General features: G+C 38.7%; 1 protein-coding gene across 10 annotated transcripts in view; it reads right to left on the bottom strand.

Moving 5' to 3' along the window:
• The window catches only part of SLC25A21 (solute carrier family 25 member 21), a 470013-nt gene that overhangs the window by 15274 nt on the left and 431562 nt on the right, over positions 1 to 23177 (bottom strand). For 7 of the 10 annotated variants that reach the window (XM_049113067.1, XM_049113063.1, XM_025443799.3 and 4 more), the window contains 2 exons: positions 13750 to 13785; positions 11152 to 11316 (listed from right to left, as the gene is read on the bottom strand). In XM_049113067.1, coding sequence (XP_048969024.1) covers positions 11152 to 11316; positions 13750 to 13785 — 201 coding nt within the window. The remainder of the gene's footprint in view (positions 1 to 11151; positions 11317 to 13749; positions 13786 to 23177) is intronic. The other 3 variants (XM_049113065.1, XM_049113066.1, XM_025443798.3) reach the window with 1 other exon arrangement.

The raw sequence follows: 23177 nt of genomic DNA on the forward strand, positions 1-23177 counted from the left end.
GGATCACACCTTAGTTGTGTAAATGGATACTAATGTTGATGAAAAATCTATCTTGTTATTAAACAACTTCAACTTACTTCCATAATTTGTTCCAACTGTCATCAATCAGGAAACTTCCTGTGTTCCTAACCGACATTCCTCACGCATAAGCCTAAACTATTTTACTCCAATTTTTTGCTCAATTGCAAGGGCAATCAACTGTCACCATTCTTGATGTAATTCATCATGATTTAAAAACCGTTATTGAAATAACCTTTTCTTCCTCATGCTTCAAAACACAGTTCCTTTAAAGTATTTATTTATAAGTAGTAAGTATTATTTCCCCATCTACAGATGAGTTTTACTCTTTTCCTCTAAGTATTTTCCAATTTTTCTTATAAAATATGGTACTTTAAACTGGAGCTAAGTAGCCTGAAATGTTAATGTATATTACATGCATTGACCTTATTTTGTGATAGCAATGCAAAATCCAATATTCATAGTTTTAAAAAATTATTTAATTCCCCTGCAAACATTTTAAGGCTGATGTTAACATCTCATTTCACAAATGAGAAAATGGAGACAGAGAAAAGGTATAACTTGCCAAAGAGACATGGCCAGCTAGTAAGTACCAGAATTTGGAATTAATACCAGGTCTCTTACTAGAACTTGCTAGCTGTTTCCATCACACTGTGATCTTGTGTGAGTACAGAGCTGCAGAGATGTGTTTGTTTACCAGTCCCTCTTTAAGAAGATCAATGAGCTTCCCTGACAGGACATATTATTTATATTATTTATAGGTTCTCCACAGCTTAACATGAAACACTAATAAGTGATCCCAAAACATTGGTGGCCATGATGTTCCATAGCCTTTAAAAATTCAACAAAAGGTACCAAGTCATCATAAATGAGATCATATGACTCAAAATAGTTAACCATAAATATACTATATATTTGTAACTAATTTAACCATCTAATTCAAATATTATATCCACAGCTAAAGACAGTATCAGGAATTTTAGGCAATGGAACTTAAGAAGTTAATAGGCAGAGAGGCAAAATGTCTTGATCAAAAGAAGCATATGCCTCTCCTTTTACCTTCCCTGGCATGGGCTTTGATGCCTTGCTTAGTGACTGGCCAGCTGGCTGCTAGCTTGATAAATAGAGAACCTTTGCCCATCTCACAGGCCTTTGTGATTAGGGTCTGGCATCCTTAAGAAGACATTCCACATAGAGACATGCCAGAAGGAGGGGGTAAGGAAGATGGGGGAAGGAAGATTTGTTAGTGAGGACTAGGGGTGGTGAGGGAGACTGGCCAGGAAGCATGCTGCTCCCCACAAAGCAAGCAAGGTTGAACAGAGTGTAGCAATGAGTTTCTCACTTATGGGAGCTCAGCATGAATATTCACATTAAAGTCTAGTCACAGAATCTTCCTATCTTGTCAGCCCAAATTAAATTTCCTTTGCTCCCTGCAATTCATGTACCCTTTAATTTCTTCTGGTATTACACTGCATCTGAGATCCCTCTGACTAGTTTTGACCCAATTTGAAGTCAGTATACCCTGCCTTAGAGAGTCTTCAATAAACAGGGAGAGGAATGTTCTCCATTCAGGATTGACCTGAGTTGATGCTAGATTGGATTTATTGTTGCTTGTCAAAACTTGCTAAAATAAGTTTGCCATTTGAAGAAACTAAAATTATTGTTCAGAAGTGACTAGAAGAGATTGCTATAAATTGCTTTGGGTAAGACAAAGACAATATGGCGGTCCTACAAAGAGTCACATGATTTTCAGGGTATCACAAATTACTTCTTGACAGAACTCTTTTATTCTTTTTCCTCTTCCCCCGCCAAGTGGGCTAATAAACTGTTTGATGGTGAGAATGTCATGAGTATAACAGAATGACTCAAAAATGATTGAACGTTTTAATAAATCTATTACTCAGTTATTAGATTATATACAAACATGTGTTCAAAACCAATTTTAATGGGCTCTCTTATAGTTATTTCCATAATCTTACAAAGGGTCAGTCTGTGCTAACAGTACACACATTTTTGTTTTTTTTTTTTTTAAAGATTTTATTTATCTCTTTGACAGAGAGAGAAAGAAAGAGAGTACAAGCAGGGGGAGAGGCAGAGGCAGAGGGAGAAGCACATTCCCTACTGAGCAGGGAGCCCCACACAGGGCTCAATGCCAGGACCCTGGGATCATGACCCAAGTCACAGGCAGTCACTTAACCAACTGAGCCATTCAGGTTCCCCAACAGCACACATTCTATACTTTAATTCATTTTTTTCCTTTTGTAGCACATCATCATCAATAGTTGTGATGCAGTCTTTTATTTCCTCAAGGCTGCCAAACAGGAGGTGATACAAACATAAAGTTTGTGATGTATTCTCACATGAAGAAACTGCAAACAACCCTTTTGGAAGTTTAATTTCCTTTTAAGTCATCCTGCACACTTTGATTTTAGAAAGTTACTTGAAAAAGTCTTCCATGTTATCCTGATTAATAAGACACTGAATTAGACACTGAAAGGAGGATGGATGAAAATACAGCTGGAGATCCTCATCTGTGAAAGATGTGTCCATAAGATAGCCTGAAGAAGGGCTGGATGAACTTGGGTGATGTGGAAGTCCCGCTCTTGGATCTGCTGATGACACAGGCAAGGAGGGGAAGTAGAATGACGGATGAAGCCTGCCCTCAACATTAAAATTTATCATTCTAAGCTCCAGCACTGGACTGAACCCACAGGATTACATTTAGGCAAAGTGAATACAAACCACGCAAGTTCAAGATGAGGGAGACATGAATTGACTGCAGTTCATGTAATCTGGGGATTTTAATTGACCACAGAGTTTTATACGTACCAACACCTTGATGTAGAAGCAACACCCATTCTCTTTCCCCTCCACCCCAACAAATCCCCCCCAAGAATTCACCTCTGTACAATCTTTGGCTGCATTAGAAAGGTGTGTACTCAGATCACAGGAAGGGTTGAGACTACTGTACTCTGAATTGATTGACAACTGTAGTGTTATGTCCAGTTTTGACACTGACAAATCTGATGTGTCTATAGTGGGAGAGACAGACCGTATGGAGGGCCAGAAACCATGTCATTTGAAGAGGAGTTGAGGAACTGGGGATATATTCTGAAGAAGGAAAGTCTCAAAGGCTCACCTATCCATACATTTGAAGAAGTATAGTACAACCGTTATAGGTATGGACTCTGGTGCCAGATGGCCTGGGTTCAGTCATCTTCAGGATCTAGTGGAGATGGGTATCGAATGCTGACGTTCTTTGGGAAGAGTCCTTCAAAGTCCCTCAAATGAGAGGACTGTGCCATGTCAGATTCATTTTGTATGTCTAACAGGCCTGACACATCCTTGGTGTTTAATAAATGTTTTAGCGCTCCTTTATGATACACAGAGAACTAAGGTCTCAGAAGCAAATTACAAAGACAGTACCTACCCACACTGGTCAAGCACCTGGTAGCAGCTGGAAGGCAAATAACAGGCAGCTTCTCACTGCCTTCCCCACAGCTGGCCATGGTTGTCATGAAAATGATGTGGTGAGTTGAAATCATAGTTGCCTCCTGGCAACTGAACAAGGAGGCAGCTTGAGTGAGGGTAAGCTGCCTTTTATTTTTTTTAAGGAGAAATTTGCATTTTCAATATTGTTAGCTTCAGTGGGCCTGAGTCAATTAGGAGCAGAGTCAGCTCAGTCTATATCTTTCATTTCCTCTAATGTTGGCTCTCTCTTGTTGTTTTGTTCACAAACTTTGACAAAAGCATTTTTTGCCCTGATGTCATGGTATCATGCTGTTTTGTCCTCCAATGAAAATACTTGCTATTGAAGCTTAATTAAAAAATACAGTTGTTTCCAATTCACAGCTATCAGAAGAATCTATTACAGTGTTTGTTTTCTCTTTATGTGAGATAATTTGGGGAAATGCTAGCTCTTCACTCCACAGAAGGTCACTAACTAAAATGAGATGGTTTAATTGATAAGCATTCTTTAAGGAATGTAGAGTATTCCCAAGATCCTATCCTTGCAGGGCTCTGGGCTTTGGAATGAAATCAAAGTCTTGTTAAAAGCTCAGCATCTAAATGTAGCCATTCAGAAAATAGCCATGAAAATTCCTTTTTTCCCCCTGAGCTAGCTGTTCTTTAAAGCTTTGTGAAATGTAAAATAATTTTAAACGTCTTACCCACTTAGTTCAAATTATAAAACACATACAACGTCAAAATGGGGTAGGGTTTAAACATAACAGTTATCACTTGGTTATTTCATATATATATATAATATACACACATACACACACCCCCTCTCCTCAAATATCTCTCTCTAAATAGTTACATGGGCAGATAATACCTTCTAAGAGTCAATTGTATCACTGAGTATTATCATACAGAATGCAGGAAAATATTAATTCATTTCCTTGGGAACTCAGTCAGATTTTTCTGTCTTAGTGTGCTCTGTTTATTCCTCGCCTCAATAAAGGCACTGACCCCAAGGAAAACTAACAAACCAGGTTTCCAAAACAAAATTCTAAAGGTTGGGAAGTTAGGACAAGGACACACTGAGATGCTTTGATATGGAGGTAGGCATTTGATCGAAAGCCTTTGAACCAAGTTTATTTCATGAGATTCTACTTCTGGACTGCTTCTATAAATGAAACTTTCCCATGCCCATCTAGCTCTGCTTATGTAATGTTTGTTTGACATCCCCCCTCAGTTACATCATTTAAGAGGAGTTAAGTGCCTTATTACATGCCTAAGACGTTCTGGCCCAGTTACCCTAGGCAGCGTCCACATCTCCTCTCCCCTCTAGCTCACTACACATCAGCTATCCTCATTCTTTGTCATCTCCTTGGTTCTATCCTCATTCTTTGTCTTCCCGTAAGTTCCCCAAGCCTCTTTTTTGCTTTAGGGAAGTCACACATCCTCTTCTCTCTAACTAAATATCTGTCTGGTCCTGGCTCATCCTCTTCATGTTGGCCTGTCTACTCCTCATCCTTCGGCCTCAGCCTCAACATCGTTTTTGAAGGAAGGCCTTTCCTATATCCTTGCCCTGCCCTGCCATCAGCCCAGAGTAGGATCCCTGTTTATGGATTCGTACAGCGTGGTAGTTGTCTTCTCATGGCATTCATCGTGATCACCACATTCTGGTGCCCCCTGTAATGACTTGTTTATTGTGTGTCTCCTCTCATTGACTGTGTACCCCATTAAGGCAGGGGCAGTGTTGACACTTAGTGAGATAGTGACCTGGATGTCATAGATGTACCACGAATGCTTTCAGAATGAATGAACAGAAGGAAGCCACTGAGAGATGCCTGGGTAGCTCAGTGGTTGGGCATCTGCCTTTGGCTCAGGACATGATCCCGGGGTCCTGGGATCGAATCCCGCATCAGGCTCCCCACAGGGAGTGTGATTCTCCCTCTGCCTATGTTTCTGCATCTCTCTCTCAATGTGTCTCTTGTGAAAAAATTAATAAAATCTTAAAAAAAAGAAGGAAGCCACTGAGAAGCTGAAGCTGCCTGTACCACCTTTCCATCCACTTGGGTGGTGCCTGCCTGGAAACTTTTGGCTTAGAGTTTATTTAAGAAAGTGTCTGAATCCTTGCCCCCTTCCCCCTGCCTTCACCCCATGCCTTCCTTCTCCCCAACACACATACCCCAGGGAGTCTGTGAAAACTGCCAACGAAAGATACTGCTTTTGACCACAGAATCTTATCACACATCCTGGGATTTTATAGATAATATATACTTGTAGTTTTACCCCAGTGGTTACCAGAAAGGAGAGTTGTTCTTAATGAAACTTTAATGCTTTTGCCCTTCCCATTACCGGATGATTGGTAAGACTAATGATCGAGTAAGAGAGAATCAGAAAAATAAATGGCCATAAATTAAATCCTACTATGATCTAATTCTACTGAGATTCTTCTTTCCCAAATACAAACAGCTCTGTCTAAGTTCTGTACTTGAACCCAAAGGTGCATTTTTCATTCAGCTTTAGTGCACACCTTAGGGAAGGATACAGTTTTAAATCATGAAACGAACACATTTCCACATTTCTTCTGAGAACCTGAAGTGCGTCTGGCACCATCCTCAGACTTTCTACAGAATTTACAAAACAAAGAAAATATGAAAAATCAAAAGAAAAGAAAAAACATTTGCATTTCTAAAAGGCAAACTTTTATAAATATTACCTTAGGAGAAAATAAAATATATTTGACTTAATGCTGTCTGTAGTAAAATGACCATAGGGACAGGTCTAAATGGTTTATTAAGTAAGAAAAATTGAACATATGAAAAATTGTTCTCTCCTAGAATATTTCTAACCCACACATGTAATTTATATCATGGCAAAATTCAACACAAAAGGTCTATTGTTTTTGGCAAAATAACTTGCAAACATGCTTAATTAGGATACAAACTGAAAGCACAGTTTAATACTGTTGACAGCCATGAGCTTTAGGCAATGATTCCTATTATTATTATTTTACTTATGGAAACATTTGAAAAGCAGTCAGTATGGAACTAGGGGGCAAAGTCATTAAAGAGATGTAACATTTTAATCTTATGATTCTCATTTCTGTGTCAACAACCACAAATAATATGCTTCGAACATCCCCACCTTGTAATGGGAATGAAAGAAATTGTTTTTGCAACAAAAACTTACTCCCATGGATATCTGAAAAAGATGTCAGCATTTAAGTTAATCAATACCTGCTTCCAGTGGGCTTTACTTTGAGAAGTGATGCCTCTTTCTGGGGAGAAGGGATAATTCTTTATACTGACATTCCATTCCATTTACTGCAAGATGTAAATGAATGCTTCCATTAAATGGATTCCATGGTCAGTTAATATCCAAAGCAGTCTTTGCTCTATTGTAGCCACTTATTCACCATAGGAATAGCCAGATTCTAAAAATAAATCTGAAAGAATATAACCCAGGGCACCATTTTCAAACTGCTAATATCTAGTTCCTCCAGGGCCATGACTTATAATTCTTTGTTTCTGTAGATTATAGACTAGGGATCTGTAGAGGACCAGCTTACAGGGCTGAAGGAGACAGAAAAGGAATTTGGTTATATTATCTGGATATCCTAGCTATTTCACATATTTAAATTTCATTAATCCTTTAAGTGGTAATTTACGTGTGACAAAATACAAGGTAAAATGTAGAGTTAAAGCATTGCGTGGTATAGTGGAAAGAGTTCTGGCCTCTGGTTCTCTTCCTCCCCCTTGCCGTATAACCTCAGATAAATTATTTCAGTAACTTTCAGCGCTGGGCCGTAACTTCCCATTTGGTTTTCTTATCTGAAAATGACAGTTATTGTTACGAGGATCAGGTAAAATCAGGGAGTCTACAAAAATGGTTTCAACAGTATGAAATGGCACAGAAGGTCAGGATGTTTCTGTGATTACTTGCAAAATGTATCTAATAGAGATCACCAATCTGAAGAGTTAAAAACTTCAGGGGTGGATGTCTGACCTAAGTTCTCTAGGCTTAATGGTAAAGTTCTTATTTTACCTCTACAGACGGCCTCAGAGTTGTATAAAATGTGAAAAAGTTAACTAGGTATTCTATTTTATGAGACTCTATTAAACTTTTCACTGATTTATTTCCTATTATAAAATTTATACATACTTATTGCAGAACTTTCCAACAGCTCAGAATGGTATAAAAGAAAAGGACTTTCCCTTCACTGCTGCTTGCTTTGTTTCTCTCTCACCCTCTTTCTCTCTTACACACACACACACACACACACACACACACACACACACACGAGACCTCATTTCCATTCCCCAGAGATAATCATTGTGAAGTTTCTTTTAAAATAAAATACTTTGAACATGGAAAACATTGCAAGACCATTTATGGGTTTAAAAATACATTAAAGAAAAATCTAAAATTATTTCATGCCAGTCAGGATTGGGGAATTCTCAAATTCCCTCGGAACAACGGAATGACCAATTGGTGGGTAAGGGAACTGAAATAATAATCCTGTAAACAAATTGTCCAAAGTGTATGGCTGGATAGCCCACAGCAAAGATGGAATAAAGCCTTCAAGGAACACCTCCTCCTCCTCATGGTTAACAACTTGATGACGTTCTTCAACATGTTTTAATGATTATCATACCTTCCCCTTCACAAAGGATTGATTTATTATGGTTTAAATTTAAAGAATACTGGTTTCCCAGTCTTGAATCAGGCTTAGATTACAGAACACATAAAATCAATGACTTTGTTGTAGGCAAGAAAAAACAGTGTTCATTTAAGTGCAAAAGGAACAGTCCTGGGGAAAAAATTCTTCGTGCTGTTCTATGTGCCTGCTGTTCCTACCACCCGCCTCACCACCTCTCGCCTTCCCCTATCGCTGTCATCAGCACTACCACACCTAACACTTCCATGGCACCTTAAAATTCACAAACAACTTCACATATTATTAATGCTAATCCTCAGTGTTGTTGGGTAGCTTCTCAATATACAAGAAAAAAAAGCTGAAGTTCAGAGCATTGAAGTGACTGGCTCAAGATCTTTCACCCAATAAACAGACATTCTCCCAGGTTAATGATGACTTTTTTTTTTTAAAGATTTTATTTATTTATTTGAGAGACAGAGCTTGAGCGCATGAGCAGGGAGGAGGGAGGAATAAAGAAGTGGAGAGAGAGGAGGAGGGAAGAGGAGGAGGGAGGAGCAGCAGAGGGAGAAGCAGATTCCTTGATAGGCAGGGAGCCCGATGCAGGGCTCTATCCCAGGATCCTGGGATCATGACCTGAGCCAAAGGCAGATGATTAACCAACTGAGCCACCCAGGCACCCCGGTTTGTGATGACTTCTAAGTGTGTATCTCCAGCTCAGATCTCTCCCCTAAAGCTCCAGGACCAATATCCAATCTTCAACCCAACATTTGCATTTTAGTTCTAAGTGCAGTTAAATTCAGTTTCCAGGCTAAGCCCTGATATTCTCCCATAAACTTGTTTCTCTTTCAGCAGTTTTCTTTCTCAGTAAATGTCACCATCATCCTTCCAGTTGTTCAAGCCAAAAACGTAGGCATCACCTCTACCCACCACCTCTTAGATCAACACCACACCCAATACATTTGCTTTCTGAAGATTTCTCAAATCTGTCCACTTTTCCTTGTGTCCACCATGAACGACATAGTCCGAGGCCCTAGCATCTCACTTTGAAATCATTTCCATGTTACACCCTGCCCTTCCCTCACCACCTCCAGTCCATGCATTCTCTGCTTGGCAGCCAGACTGATCAGGTAATTCCTCTGCTTAAAATCTTTTGTTGGCTTCCTTCAGATAAAGGTAAGGATCCTCAGTGTGGCTTAGAAGAGCCAATATGATCTGATCCCTGCACACTGGCAAGATAAATGAGTGTTTTCCATAGTTTCAGGATACCATGATGATTTAAAAAAATAAATGAATATTTAAGCTTCTGTGTTTACATAATGCCTAACATTTAATAACTTAAGTGCATTAATTAATTATAGAATGAAGTCTACACATGGATTTCTTAAAGCATTATTAACATATGACTATATATAGATCTTTGTGAATTCTTTCGTAAATAGAACTAAATTCATTTTACAATACTATCAGAATTAGAAATACGTGCCCAAATATGTGTAGCAAAATATATGGTCATTTATGTAGTTTATTTCATTGTGTGTGATTTCTATCTGTTTCGAGTCTAAATAGCTGGAGAGATGGAGGCATGGACACTTCTCCCATATTGTACAGAGTACTCATCTCAGAGTCTTAAAAGACAGGGTCATGCATTTGTGACTTGGGCAGTTACCCAGAGCCCGCACTTAGAAGAACTTAGTTTATTGTCATACTATTTGGTCTTGAAATTCTTAAAAATTTTTGAACAAGTCTCCTATATTTTCATTTTGTCCCAGGTACCACAAATTGTTTAGCCCATTCCTGCTAAAAAGAATCTCATGCATTAAGGGTTGAATTCTTTCATGTCACTCAACCCAAAGTGTCTGTTGCATTCTATTTCTGTAATTTTGGGACAGAAGGAGGGCTCTGAGGACCACTGGAGTCAGAATTGTTAATCAGTGGGGGAAGGGTATCTCTATACTGTGATCAATCACAGATTTCAGGCCAACAAACATAAGCTTCTACTCAATAACTGAGGTTTCCAAATACAGTAAAACATGGTTAACAACTTTAGCTATTGAATGAGGCAAAACCAAGAGATGGTTAATGTGGAACATCCCTCATATTCAGCTGCTACTTAAGGTAAACCTTGGCTGGGAATACGGGGGGTCGCTGGGCAAACGTAGGTATAATCAACTTTGTTGAAGAGTCTGGTGATAGCCATATTAGACATTTTGTTATGGTTTATAAAAGTCCATCAGTAGTTTTGTTCTAAGGAAAATAAAAAACTGAACCTCTGTGGGAAATTGTCTGCATGTGGAAAATGTGTCCCCAATGTGTGCTTCCGGGACTGCAATTTTCAATGCAAGCAAGCAATATGATGGTGGAGAAATATTGTGCTGTTATAGATGAAAAGATGCTGGGTTTAAAGGACATCATGTGCTACTTTTATCTTGTAGAAGTTGAAGGCTGCTAGCATTTGTAAATTACCATTAAAAGTATACTTATAATTATTATTACTTTGCATGAAAAGTGTATGATCCTCATAGAGTTGGTTTTACAGCTTACCCTAATTAACTTCTGTGAATTTAAAAATTGCTATCTAGGTAAAATTTAAATTTTAGGCTGACAATTTCCCCCAGAGATCAAAATTTATTTAGAATATGAAAATTTCAACTTTCTTGAGAAAGTTATGCTTCTGAGATAAAAAGTAAGCAATAATACAGTTTCTAGAAGCCCCTGTTGGTGATACAAGGGAAGCATTCAGATATAATGGTGCACATTTCAAGAAGATGAATTTTGGTGTGAGAATTGGGTTCAAGTCTCTACTTTGCTATTAACTACTTAACAACCTCCTTGATTTTTCTGAGCCTCAGTTGCCAATTCCTAAATAGGCCTAACAATATCCCATGAATAACAGGGACATGAGGATCAAATTAGATGTTAAGTGTGCAGTACAGTGACTAGCACATGATGAACACTTTACAGATGGAGCTATAATCACTGATGAGATTTTTTTCCTCCAGGATTTTAATCTATTAAATAGTTACCTTATTGACAGGAATAATGTTTTTGACATTGTAGTAGAAGCCAAAATAAACCATGTTGAAAACCCCGTGACGTCCCAAAGTTGCTGTAAATCCTTTGTTGAGGCCCTGGAGTCCCAAGCCTTCTGTCTTAATGATGTGTCTTGCATAACTCATCGTGGATGGTTGCTGCAGGAGAGAGGAACAAAGCCAGAGAGATCATCTTTGAGACCGTGAAATAGAGTAAATTACCGTCTTAGCTTCCCTTCAAGCCAGAATTATTAGGGACTTTTTCTCCCCCAACATGAATAATCATGCCTAGATCCATGCTTTTAAAATTAGGAAGCCCCAAAAGTAAACAAAATTGCATGCATACAGGCCTTCAAGAGAAGATTGTTGGCAAAAAAACCCACATCTTTGGTGGAATTAGTGAAACTAATGTCATGTAATACCTATCATCACTACCTACATGTAAATAGCTGTATCCAATTCTGGATTATCCAAAGTAATGGAGGGGATTAGCCATATAGGTAAACTGGTAATCTGTAACTGCATAGTCCAAAAGGAATTTATATTTGGTTCCCGAATCCAGCATATTTACTTTTCTAAGTATGTTTTTCTAAAGTGAATGTTAGAATTATTGTCTGCCTCAATCATTGAAACTGGCACTAGGTTAGAAATTGGGCATGGATAAATAGCTGTTGTTTGCAGATTTCCTTAAGAGGGTGTGCAAGCAGTGTGTGTATCACTTATGATAAATGATAAATCAGTGGCACCAGGAGTAGTGGGTTACTTCTAATTTACTTCCTCCCAACCCTCCCATTGATTACTCAACCTTGAAATACCCTGATTGCTGGACTCCTATTGCTACTTTTGGAACACGCTACATAGCTCACTGTAGTTTGCCTTGAAGTTTATAATTCGTTATAGTACACTAACAACAATTCACGTGGGTTTTTTTTTAATTCACGTGGGTTTTAATGAAAAGATGAATGATTGCTTTCTTTTGGAGGTACAGTACAAAGGATACCTCTCCTCATTAAATTTTTACTGAATAGTAAATAGGGGAAAATGCTCAGTATTTAATTTTTTTTTTTTTTTTCATGAGGCAAGCACTGATGTGACATTTGTTTGATTTTTCACTGGAGCAGGTTGCTGGAGTGGTCATGTAGTCTGATGTGTTTTCTAACTAAAAGTGTTTTCTTATCACCTGCAATTAAGGTTGTATCAGCAGAACAGAGTAGAAGGAATCCAATCAAGGTTTTTCATCCAACTTGTATTTATAGCTATGTAATTAACATGATACATTTAAATGAGCTTGTTTATATAGTAAATCCTATAGTTTTTGCTAATAAATGTTTTAAAAACTCAACTACAATCCTACACTCAACTTCATCTTTACACTTAAGATTAATTATAATAAATTGTATTAAGCTTAAGGAAACTTTTTTTGTTACATATAAAAACATATGAGAATGTATCTTAAAATAATGAAAAAACATTTCATATAGGAAAAACAAAAATTCTCAGGAGGTTAAAGTTCACTCTTTGCTCTGCAAAATGGGATTTTTTGTTTGTGTTCTGGCACATTGACTATCAACACAAATTATTTATTTTGGTTTTCAAAATAGACTTGAGGACAAGTTGAGCAGAAGTTCATTTCTGCTGGAAAGACTCTGGAAGTACAGAGCATACGGCATAGGCTCTGCTCTCCTGCTCTAAGGAAGGCAGCCAGAGGGTAGATTTTGAACTCAAGTGCCTAGTTGAGTTTGAACTCTAGCTGTGAGTCATTAAGTAAATCAGAGAGTAGCACAATAGTTTGAAATAGCGAGTTGGAGCCAGAGAGCCCCAGGTTTGAGTCTCAGTGATCCCACTTGCTAGCTTGGGCAAGGATTTTTTTTTTTTTGGTATATATTTTTTTTTATTGGAGTTCGATTTGCCAACATATAGTAAAACACCCAGTGTTCATCCCTTGGGCGAGGATTGTATCCACTCTGATTTATCCTCACTTTACTCATCTGTTAAATAAGAATAATAAGAGAATTTTCCTCATAGGATTGCTGTGATGATAACAAAGTCAATGGGTTTTTGTCCTATGTAAGGATTCACTACATATTAGCTACTAATAATAATGACAATTGTGTTGATAATAATAAAATAGTTCAAATAATAAAATGACAGGTCATTTCCTTGTTAGCTGAAAGCAATGGCATTTAAAAAGGTGGAGGCTGATTTGAGGGAGACAAAGGGCATGAATAACTAGCCTCTTTCTTTTCATTCCTTCTGGCTGTCCTTTCCTTTTCCCAGGGCCCTGGACCCTTGTGACAAAGTCCACCAGAAATGCATCATGCAAGACAAAAAGGTCAACTTCCTCTGAGGCGTAATGAAACCCAGCCTCTGGGATAGAGAGCTCCTCCAGGGATCTTCCTCACCCCAGGGGCTTTCCTCTCGAGAGCAGGAGATCCTGTAAAATGGCCTCTTCCCTATCCCTCAGAGTTAACATCTTTGGTAAGAATTCTCCACTCCTTAAGTCTGTGGCTATAGAAGCAAGGCCATATGAGAGCAAAGGTTGGGAATGAAAAAGTCACCAATTGTGCCTCTACCTCCACCTCACACACTCACAGCCTGGAGAGCACATTCATGTGGGTTACCGGGTACCTGGAACACAGTAAATGCCCAACAACATTAGCCATTACAATAGATGCCTGCCACTTTACACATATCAAGTCATTTAATCCTCTTAACAAGTGTGAGAAACAGGTATTATCCTTATTCCCATTTGACAGATGGGGAAACTAAGGTTGTGTTACTTGCTGAAAATCACAGAGGTGGTGCCAAGAGCTCAAACTAAGGCCTCTCACATGCCAAGTCCATACTTTTACACTGCATGATTTTGCCATCCTAACACACCTGATCATTTTTCTCAGTCTTGTAATGTGGGCGGCAGGTATAGTTTCCTTATTTTGCAGGTCAGAAAACCAAGAATTGTTAAGTAGCAGTCCTAATGTAAAAATGGTGGTAAATAGCTTAACCAGAATTCTGCATCTAAGCCAGTGTTGTTCTCATTCTGTGGACTCATTTCTTTTCTACATATATGGTAAGATTTTCAGAGTTTGATAATCCAACTAATACAGGTAACAGATACATCATGAGCCAAATATATTTTTCTTGGGGTCTCACAATAGAGAAAAAAACCTTGAGTTCTTTTCTAATTCCCATAAAAAGTAGAAGTGTGCTTTTTGCTTCATTCAACAACATTGTGTCACACACATGTAAGCAAATATTTAATTAGAAAGGCAAAACATGACTTCCACTGGGATGCTTAAATAGGAAAATGTAGAATCATTTTGACTAGAGATCTGTAAACACAAAGAATTTTACTAAACTTATTTGATTACTGGGCTTCCATTTCAAAACAAAAATGGTGACTGATTAGCATCATCAGCCAAATGATTCCAATACTATCCAGCCCAGCAGGTCACCCACCAGTTCAGTTTTCTTCCAACATTTATATTCAATGCAATTTTCATATTTAGTTACCAGTTGTAGGCCAAATTGCATTATAACTTTCCTGGATGTACTTCTCATTGACTGCACCAGAATGCAAGCAGGGGAGAATAAGTGGATTGGAATGTAGCTAATATTGTGATATCACACTGCTCTCCACACTGGTTATTAAAATCCTCAGTACACTGGTACCTGCCAGAGTATTTCCATTTGACGTAACTCAAAGTCTTAAAGTTTCATTTCAGCTATTTCCAACTGCTAATTCTGAGAACCCTCTGTTCTTTCATGCATTCATTTATTCAACAAATGTTGAATGTGTTTCTACTAGGTGCCATGTGCTGTGCTAAATGTCTAGTGTGGTACTTAGTGTATAGTCTAGAAATCTAAATACTTTTGCTTTGATTTTTATTTGGAGAGATAATGCTGATAATTTTTATATCCACACAGTGGTTATGAAATATGGAATCAAATTTCTGTTTTAGAAGTCCTTAAGAGGCTTAATTAAAGAGGAGACTCTTTGCACCACTCCAGGGCACTGATTCCTTACTCACTGAGAGTCCAGTATTACCAACAAATCACTGAGATGACTTATGGCAGCCTGAGCTATTTTTTCTGGAGTTCATCCATCTGACTACTGACCATAGCTGGCTCTGATTAGCTTGTGAGATCACGGACTAAGGTGTGGGAAGCAGGCATTGTTCTTTGGGTAAATAGCTATCAGAGTATGGCCAGTAAGTGTAGACATGGGGTGTGTCAATGAATTTCCTCCATTCCTAAAGCCAGAGAAGAGCTCTAGGCACACCATGTCAAAAGACAGCACGCTCCACATGCATTCCTTTACTTGCTTCCCAGGGAAAGGTGAATCTTATTGTATTTTAGAGCCAAAGGAATAGAGTGTTGCATTGAATTTCATCACATGGCTGTAAAGCAAACCGGATGAGACCTTTGCACAATGGAGTGAGTGTCCATATCTGGGCCTTCAGAAAAATACTGCTTTGTTAAAAAAGAGGAGATCCAATTGCTGCATTTTGGTAATACCCTGGTTACTCAGGAGATAGAAGATCACTTATGTTTTTCATTACTCAAATAAGGTCTTGAAGTATTTTCACAAATTTGAAAAAAAAAAAGAGAAAAAAATTCCTTCCTTTTGTTTGAGAATAAAATAGAAGTGAAAGAAGTGGAATTAGGCTCAAAATCCCACACTTCTACTTTTCTTTAGCTGAGATACTTCACTAATTCATCATTATAGTTTATTTTAATAGGGCAAGCTTATGGATGAAAAGACAACCCAAATATAATTATACTCTATCTAGAGTTTACATTTGAAGAATGGGTCTATTTTTTAAACAATCTGTGAGCAGATAGTAATTTGCCATAAACAAATTTTCCCAAATGCTGCACCACAAAGCTTCAAAAACACAATGTTGCCACCCAGTAACCATCCCTGGAGGAGCACAGGGCCTTCCAGGTGGTAAGATGCTGATGCTGTGCCTTGCCCCTGCCACTGCTGCCCCAGCAGGAGGGAAGGGAACTATGCTGTGGGAACTGCTCAGAAAAAACTAGCATCAAGGAAGGAGACCTTTTCCTGGTTCCAGAAACACTTCTGACTTCCCCTTAAGTTTCCTGATCACCCATGTTTCTTTATCCCAATAAAAGCAGTGTGGTTGCCTAGAAAAAGAACACTGTGTTAACATTTGGTTCCTAAGAGCTACTGATTTCATTAGGCTTTACTTTCCCTCTCTAAAACCAAGAGGAAGTCACCTATCTTACAGGAGTAGTAGGAGAATTTGAAATACCAAGTATGTGTGGGCATTGGAAAAGGTAGAAGGATGCACAAGCAGTTACCAAAGCATTGGAATGAGAGGGAAGTATTGATAGAAATCATCAACTATTTTTTCTTTATACAGGTTTATATTATGTGATTTGTGTGGGGGGGGAACCCAATGTAATACTTTTACATTTTGCAAAATTATGTAAATTTAAAAAATCATATAAAGGAAAAAAACATGTAAGGCATCTTACACAGTCTCTGGCATATAGTAGATGTTCTGTAAATGGTAGCTATTATCATTACTTCAAAGTCTCAATTCTGAAAGCAAAAATCTAGAGTTCCTGGCAGAGCAGAATGGAAGGCTGAAGTCTATTTTCTGCAAATGATAATAGAGAGACAACTTGGCTGCTGCCTTAGGTATTGTTGAAAGATAACTATAGGAATGGATTCATATACATAATTCACTTTCCTGCCCACAAGAATCATAGACTGGAAAGAAATAATTTATGTACTGAACAGTTTCCAGGCAGTGTTTCACATAGTAATGCAGGAAAAATTTGAACTTAACTCAGTACATCATCATGAATGTTGACATGCCCTTGAAGCTGGCTTCTCACACTATCTGTAAATAGAGCCACACGCTCACTCTCTACTCAACTTCCCTCTTTCTTGAAAGAGATAATCACAAAATGCAGTCCTTCTACTTACTTTATGTTGACTCTACATAATATAATTAAGTTTAAACATTTGTTAATTGCTTATGGAGAAAATAATCACTAAGCTTTGTGATCTCACATATGATCTCATTGATCTCTATTAGATTATTGAGCTCCCAGAAGCAAGTGGATAGAACTATATCTAGCGGTGTTATCCGAAACCAGAATCAAACCCTGAACTAGTTAAAAAATAATCCCCATCTTTAAAGATTCTACCACCAATGACACATTTGCTGTCTATTCATTGGACCTTAAAATTACAATCCGATCTTAAAGGTAGAAGACTAATTATTCCTTTCTTGGGTTGAACATCTTTAAAGACTAAATAGAGGGGAGACAGGCTTTTGCAATTCACTTAAGCCTTAGTTTTGTATTTGGGGGTGAGAATGATTATGTTCATATGCAATGTAGATAAAAATGAGTAGAAGGAAACCTGTGCCCCATCCACACATCAGAAGCAAATCCTATAGACCTCAAGGGAAGGAAAATACAACCCGTTAGCCAAATCATAACTTTGAAGTAGATTTCAAAGTGGAGAGAAAAACTGGGAAACAATTCATACAAGATTTTGCTCCTGGGGAGAAATTCACATTTTCCAGGCTTGCAGAGAGCATGCCAGCCAAACACCACTTGGCTTAGCACAATTGGTAGGGGACTTCTAGGTCTTATAAATATATAGATTAAAGAATGATGCACCCAGTTAGAGGGGAGAAAGGTCCCATAAGGACAACAAGCTATAAAGTCACACTTTTGGCAAGACTGGATATGCAAACCATCTCCAATAGAAAAATCCTCAGGCAAGCCTAGTCCTAAGCCAAAGAAGCTACAAACCAGAACAACACTTTGCTTGGGTTTAGTTTGAAGGACGGGGAGAAATTTGGGTCTATCCCGATTTTATTTGAACATGTTTTTACACCCACTGAACCAAACCAGAGCATGACAAAGCTGTGATTACTTTGCTCCCCACAGAAGGTCAAGCATATTTAAATTAGAGACCGGTTTTCTTTATTCACTGTGAATTTTAAGATGCTGGCCAAGATTCTGGTATTGGAACTGGAGGAAGTGTGGCAGGGATTATAGTCTTTGACTGATATGGTGGTAATTTAAAAAGTGGAGGCCAGACAAGCACACCTATTGAAATACCTTTATCCAGAAGCTGGAAGGATATGAGGGAAGTATCAGGAACCAAATGAACCACAGTTTCTTTGTATTTTTAGAATGGTTTATGGCTAAACTGAGTGGGAAGACATATTTTATGGGTAACATACTTCTGACTGGCTAGAGAATCAAGCCTAGACCACAGAAGGGAGAACCCAGGCATTTGGAGACAGCAAGTCACCTGCCATTCCTGGAAATCCTCATGGGAATTGCACTTGGGGCTCCAAGAATATAACAGACACAGCCTCTTTTCTCACTGAGTACTTCCCTTGGACCCCAGCCAGAGGGGCCCCCATTCAGGAACCCATTCTTCAGAGGACACCACCCTGGCCTTTACCAGCAATGCCCTCCCCACAGGACCCAGGGGGATATCTCCCTATGCTTCACCTTTACCACCCAATCATTGCCTACAAGATGTTAAGTGTAATATATATATATATATATATATATATATATATATATATATATATATTAAAGATTTTATTTATTTATTCGTGAGAGACACACAGAGAAAGAGAGGCAGAGACACAGGCAGAGGGAGAAGCAGGCTCCATGCAGGGAGCCTGACGTGGGACTTGATCTGGGATCTCCAGGATCACACCCTGGGCTGCAGGCGACACTAAACCGCTGAGCCACCTGGGCTGCCCCAAGTGTAACATATTTTTTAAAGATTTATTTATTTTAGTGAAAGAGGGAGAGAGAGAGAGAGGAGGGACAGAGGGGGGCAGAGGGAAAGAGAGAATCCTGAAGCAGACTCCCTGCTGAGCACAGAACCCTACTTGGGGCTCAATTCCAGGACCCGAGATCATGACCTGAGCCAAAATCAAGAATCAGACACTTAACTGACTGAGCCTCCTAGGCACCCCACGTTAAGTGTAATATTAAGATTATTAAGATTAATATTGACCATGGTTGCCCCAGGCTGTCTTCCACTGCAGAGCTTCTCTCAGCTGCAGCAACTCCTTGAGAAATGTTCATCGTTAAAGGATCATGCTGACTCACCACCTCTGGCTGGTGAAATAGGAAAATCCACAATTACTGTGTAGGAATCTGTAGTGGTTCATACCTAAGACTCGAGAGTAGAATGGCTGAAGGGTAGACAGGCTGCCCGAGAAACTTTCACTACTGGTGGAATAGTAAGAGTTACTTATCTATAAAATAAGCCTCTGAGGAAACTGCTGCTTTTCTTCAAGGTACTGTCAGGCCATGAGGCCATTCTGCCTACAGCCCAATCACTTAGTGTTCCGCCACAATTGGTAGCCATAATTAACAGAGAAGGCTGAAAATGAGCTTAAGTCACAGCCTCCACGTGAAGTGATTAAGAAGGGTTGATCAAGAATACACGTTTGGGGTATGTGGGTGGCTCACCCAGTTGGGTGTCCAACTCTTGATTTTTGTTTCAGTTCATAATCTCAGAGTCTTGAGATCAAGCCCTGTGTTGCCCAGCATGGGGCCTGCTTACGATTCTCTCTCTCTCTCTCTCCCGCTCTGTCCCTCCACTTAAAAAAAAATACACGTTGATTTTGTACAACTATTCCAGAGGAAGAATATCTTTTTTTTTTTTTTTTAAGATTTTATTTATTAGAGACACAGGCAGAGGGAGAAGCAGCCTCCACGCAGGGAGCCTGACGTGGGACACCATCCTAGGTCTCCAGAATCACTCCCTGGACTGAAGGCGGTGCTAAACCACTGAGCCACTGGGGCTGCCCAGAGGAAGAATATCTTGATTGTGGGAGAATTCTTTCCAAACTGGCTTCAGATGTTTTTAGTGTCCGTCTCTAATGCTGCTATATGCTGGTTATTTACAGCAAATGGATATCCAGCTACTACTGTTTATGACAGGAGACCTGCATCTGAGTTTAAGGACCTTGTCAATAGGTCAAGGCCAGCCCTTGATCAACAATTCAGTCTGAATGGATCATATCGGCAGCTGAGAATGGCCTAATGTGGACTGAGGGAGGAAACTAACCACGCTCAGTAAGCTGTCTACATGCCCACAGCTGGGGTCAGCTGTGCTGCCCAATATTAATTGGAGTACTCTCTCAAGATAAATATCTTTATGTAAACTTAAACATTTACAAGATCAACTTGCATCTTGAAATAGGTATCATTGGTTGACTGCCTACCATGTACCACGTTCTATGTTAAGATATTTGCATATATTATCATATTTAAATTCTCAAAAAACATGGAATAACAATGACTGACACATTAAACCATCACTACATCACAGGCTGTGTTGCCAGCTTTGCATACACTTTTCAACCCTCATTACACCATTTAATGTGGCTATTACTAGAATTCTTTCCTAATGAAACAGGAAACTGGACTATAGTCAGAGTGGGAAACATGAGCTTGTCATCTAGTCAATGACAGAGAATGGCCTCCAGAGCTGGTGCTCCTAGCCACTTCACAGAAATGCCTTGCTGTAAGACAGTTGGACTGATCACCATCATTTTATCATTGAGGGAACTACATGTGACTTGTTCGAGGTCATGATGTTAGGAAATGGCAAAGAGCATCATGGGTGTATCTCTTTCCAACCCTACTCTGCCAGTATACCAGTTGCCTTCCTGTTCTAGACAGCTCTGTTTACATATGTTCTTTGATGGTCTGCATGGAAGGTTTAAACTTTTTTAGAAATTATAGAACAGGAAAAAAACAGGGGTTTCTGCTACTCTAAATGAAGTAATAGAAACTGAATTATGCAACATTGAGCCTTAAGATGAGCCGGCAAGCCGTTCCTACCCAAATCAGTTGACAACCTTCTCCCTAAAGGGAGGCTCTCCTGGCAGAGCCATAGAACATTTCTTCTGGATTACATACTTTTCTTTGTACTGTTCTGTATTTTTTAAATTTTCTACAATGAAAGTGTTACTTTTTAATGTAAATGTTCACAGGTAATGCTGAATACATTCTCATGTCAAACATTCAACTACACAGGCCTTTTCCTTAAACTCTTCTGCTCCCCTACACTAGTCTCCTTTCCAGAGATGATCATAATTTAGAGGTTTGTATGAATTCCTTTGCATGACAGGCCTGCACAGTCCTGTGAGGAAATCACTACCTATATGTGGCTATTGAACACTTGAAATGTCCTGGTTCAAGCTGAAGTGTGCTTGTAAGCATAAAATACACATGAGATTTAAAGGCCAAATATGAAAAGAGTATAAAATATCTAATATAATTTTTATACTGATTACATGCTTTAATGACAATATTTTGAATGTATTGGGCTAAAGATTTAAAAATAAGTAAACAAAATACAGTATTAGATTAATTACATGTTTCTTTTTGCCTCTTTAAATATAGGTACCAGAAAATGTGGTTTATTATTTATATTGCCATTGGCCAGCACTGTCCTGGAGTCTAAATCACTTCTAGTATGTTTACACACTTATATATATAAAATATTATTTTTTGTGCTTTCTAACATAAATATGCATTACTTTTGTACCTGAACTAAAACTTTTTTTCCTAAAAAATAGAATCTTTAAATGCATTGATCATTAAATTAATTCCTTTCTTCCTTTCTCTTCCCTTTCCCACCCCACCCACCACCTCCAACACACATACTTCTTGATAGCCAACAAAGCCACAAAGTGAAGAAAGCAATAATTTTTCTTGGCCATACAAATGCTGAAGCAAGCACACCTAACAATTGGATTAATCCAACCCAGGCACAGATTAACAAAAAGAATCAATGGAGGAAGGCTTTGAAGTTAGTGGGTCCTAGACAAAAGACATAGGAAATAGTTACAGTTTCCAAACATGACTACTAGTTATTTTTAAAGAACTAGATCCAAATTTGCTATTCTTATCATGTCATCTTCCTCTTTCTTTCCCTTTTTTTCCTTGCAGAAAGCATAGTTCCATTACTTTCTGTACCGCTAACTACTTTTCCAGTTGGATCAATATTGCCTATTGATTCAACATTGCCTATTGAGTTCAGCTACTGAATTTTGATAGTTGCCGGGAATAAATGCTGACATGTGTGTCCATGTTTGACTAGTTAAAGGTTATAATGTACTGAAAATTTTTGTTTTGTCTAAGTAAATGCCTAAAAATGAATCCAGTTCAGTGGATTCTGCAGAGGAAATGACCCCAAACAAGCTCCTGTTCTCCCCCACTGAAAAATGCCTGCCTGTATATACATAAACAATTTACACACTGCACTCATGTAAGTGAGCTGGGAACATGTACATATGCAGCATTCTTGTGTTAGGCTGGAAGGGTGTTTACTGTGTTCTAGCAAGGCCTTAGCACATGCAACACATTAGCAGCTCTTACTTGGCCTCATTGTAGAACCTCCTTGAGGGCAGAGAAGAGAAAAAGAACATTAGGCATGAGCAGGGGTATTGCGATAACTCATTATTCTCATTCCCCTGAGTGCTCTTTGGTTCTCTGTCCCATATGCGTTCCTCTGGTTAGGTGCTGTCTTGATAAAGGACCGCAGTTGAATACCTGGTTTCCTTTGCCCCCTCCTTGCTGCCCTGACAAGCTTCCCAATGGTGAAAATGAAGCCACAGAGGAGAAGGAGCTCAAAAATTTTCTTCTAGTTGGTAAATCTTCCAGTCTAATAAATCAAAATTTCCTTGAACAGATTTCATGGAGGCTGCTCCATTTCAACAGGACATTTGAAAAGTGTTCCTTCTATTTTTATTCCTCACTACCTTTTCTCTTCATTCAAGGAAGTAGAAAACAAAACAAAGACTAGAGAAATGCAAGGTCTTCAATCTCTACTAAAGTGCCAAATATCACTGCAATTAGGGCAACCTTTTGAAACTTAAAAAAAAAAAAATTCTCCCTTAATTAGGATTGACTTCATCTGAGCAGATACCATCTGCTGAAGCAGCCCAACCCTGTCCTCCTTGGGTCTTGGCAGCCACAGGTGAGTT

The sequence above is a fragment of the Canis lupus genome, chromosome 8, assembly GCF_003254725.2.
Source record: "Canis lupus dingo isolate Sandy chromosome 8, ASM325472v2, whole genome shotgun sequence".
NCBI lineage: Eukaryota > Metazoa > Chordata > Mammalia > Carnivora > Canidae > Canis > Canis lupus.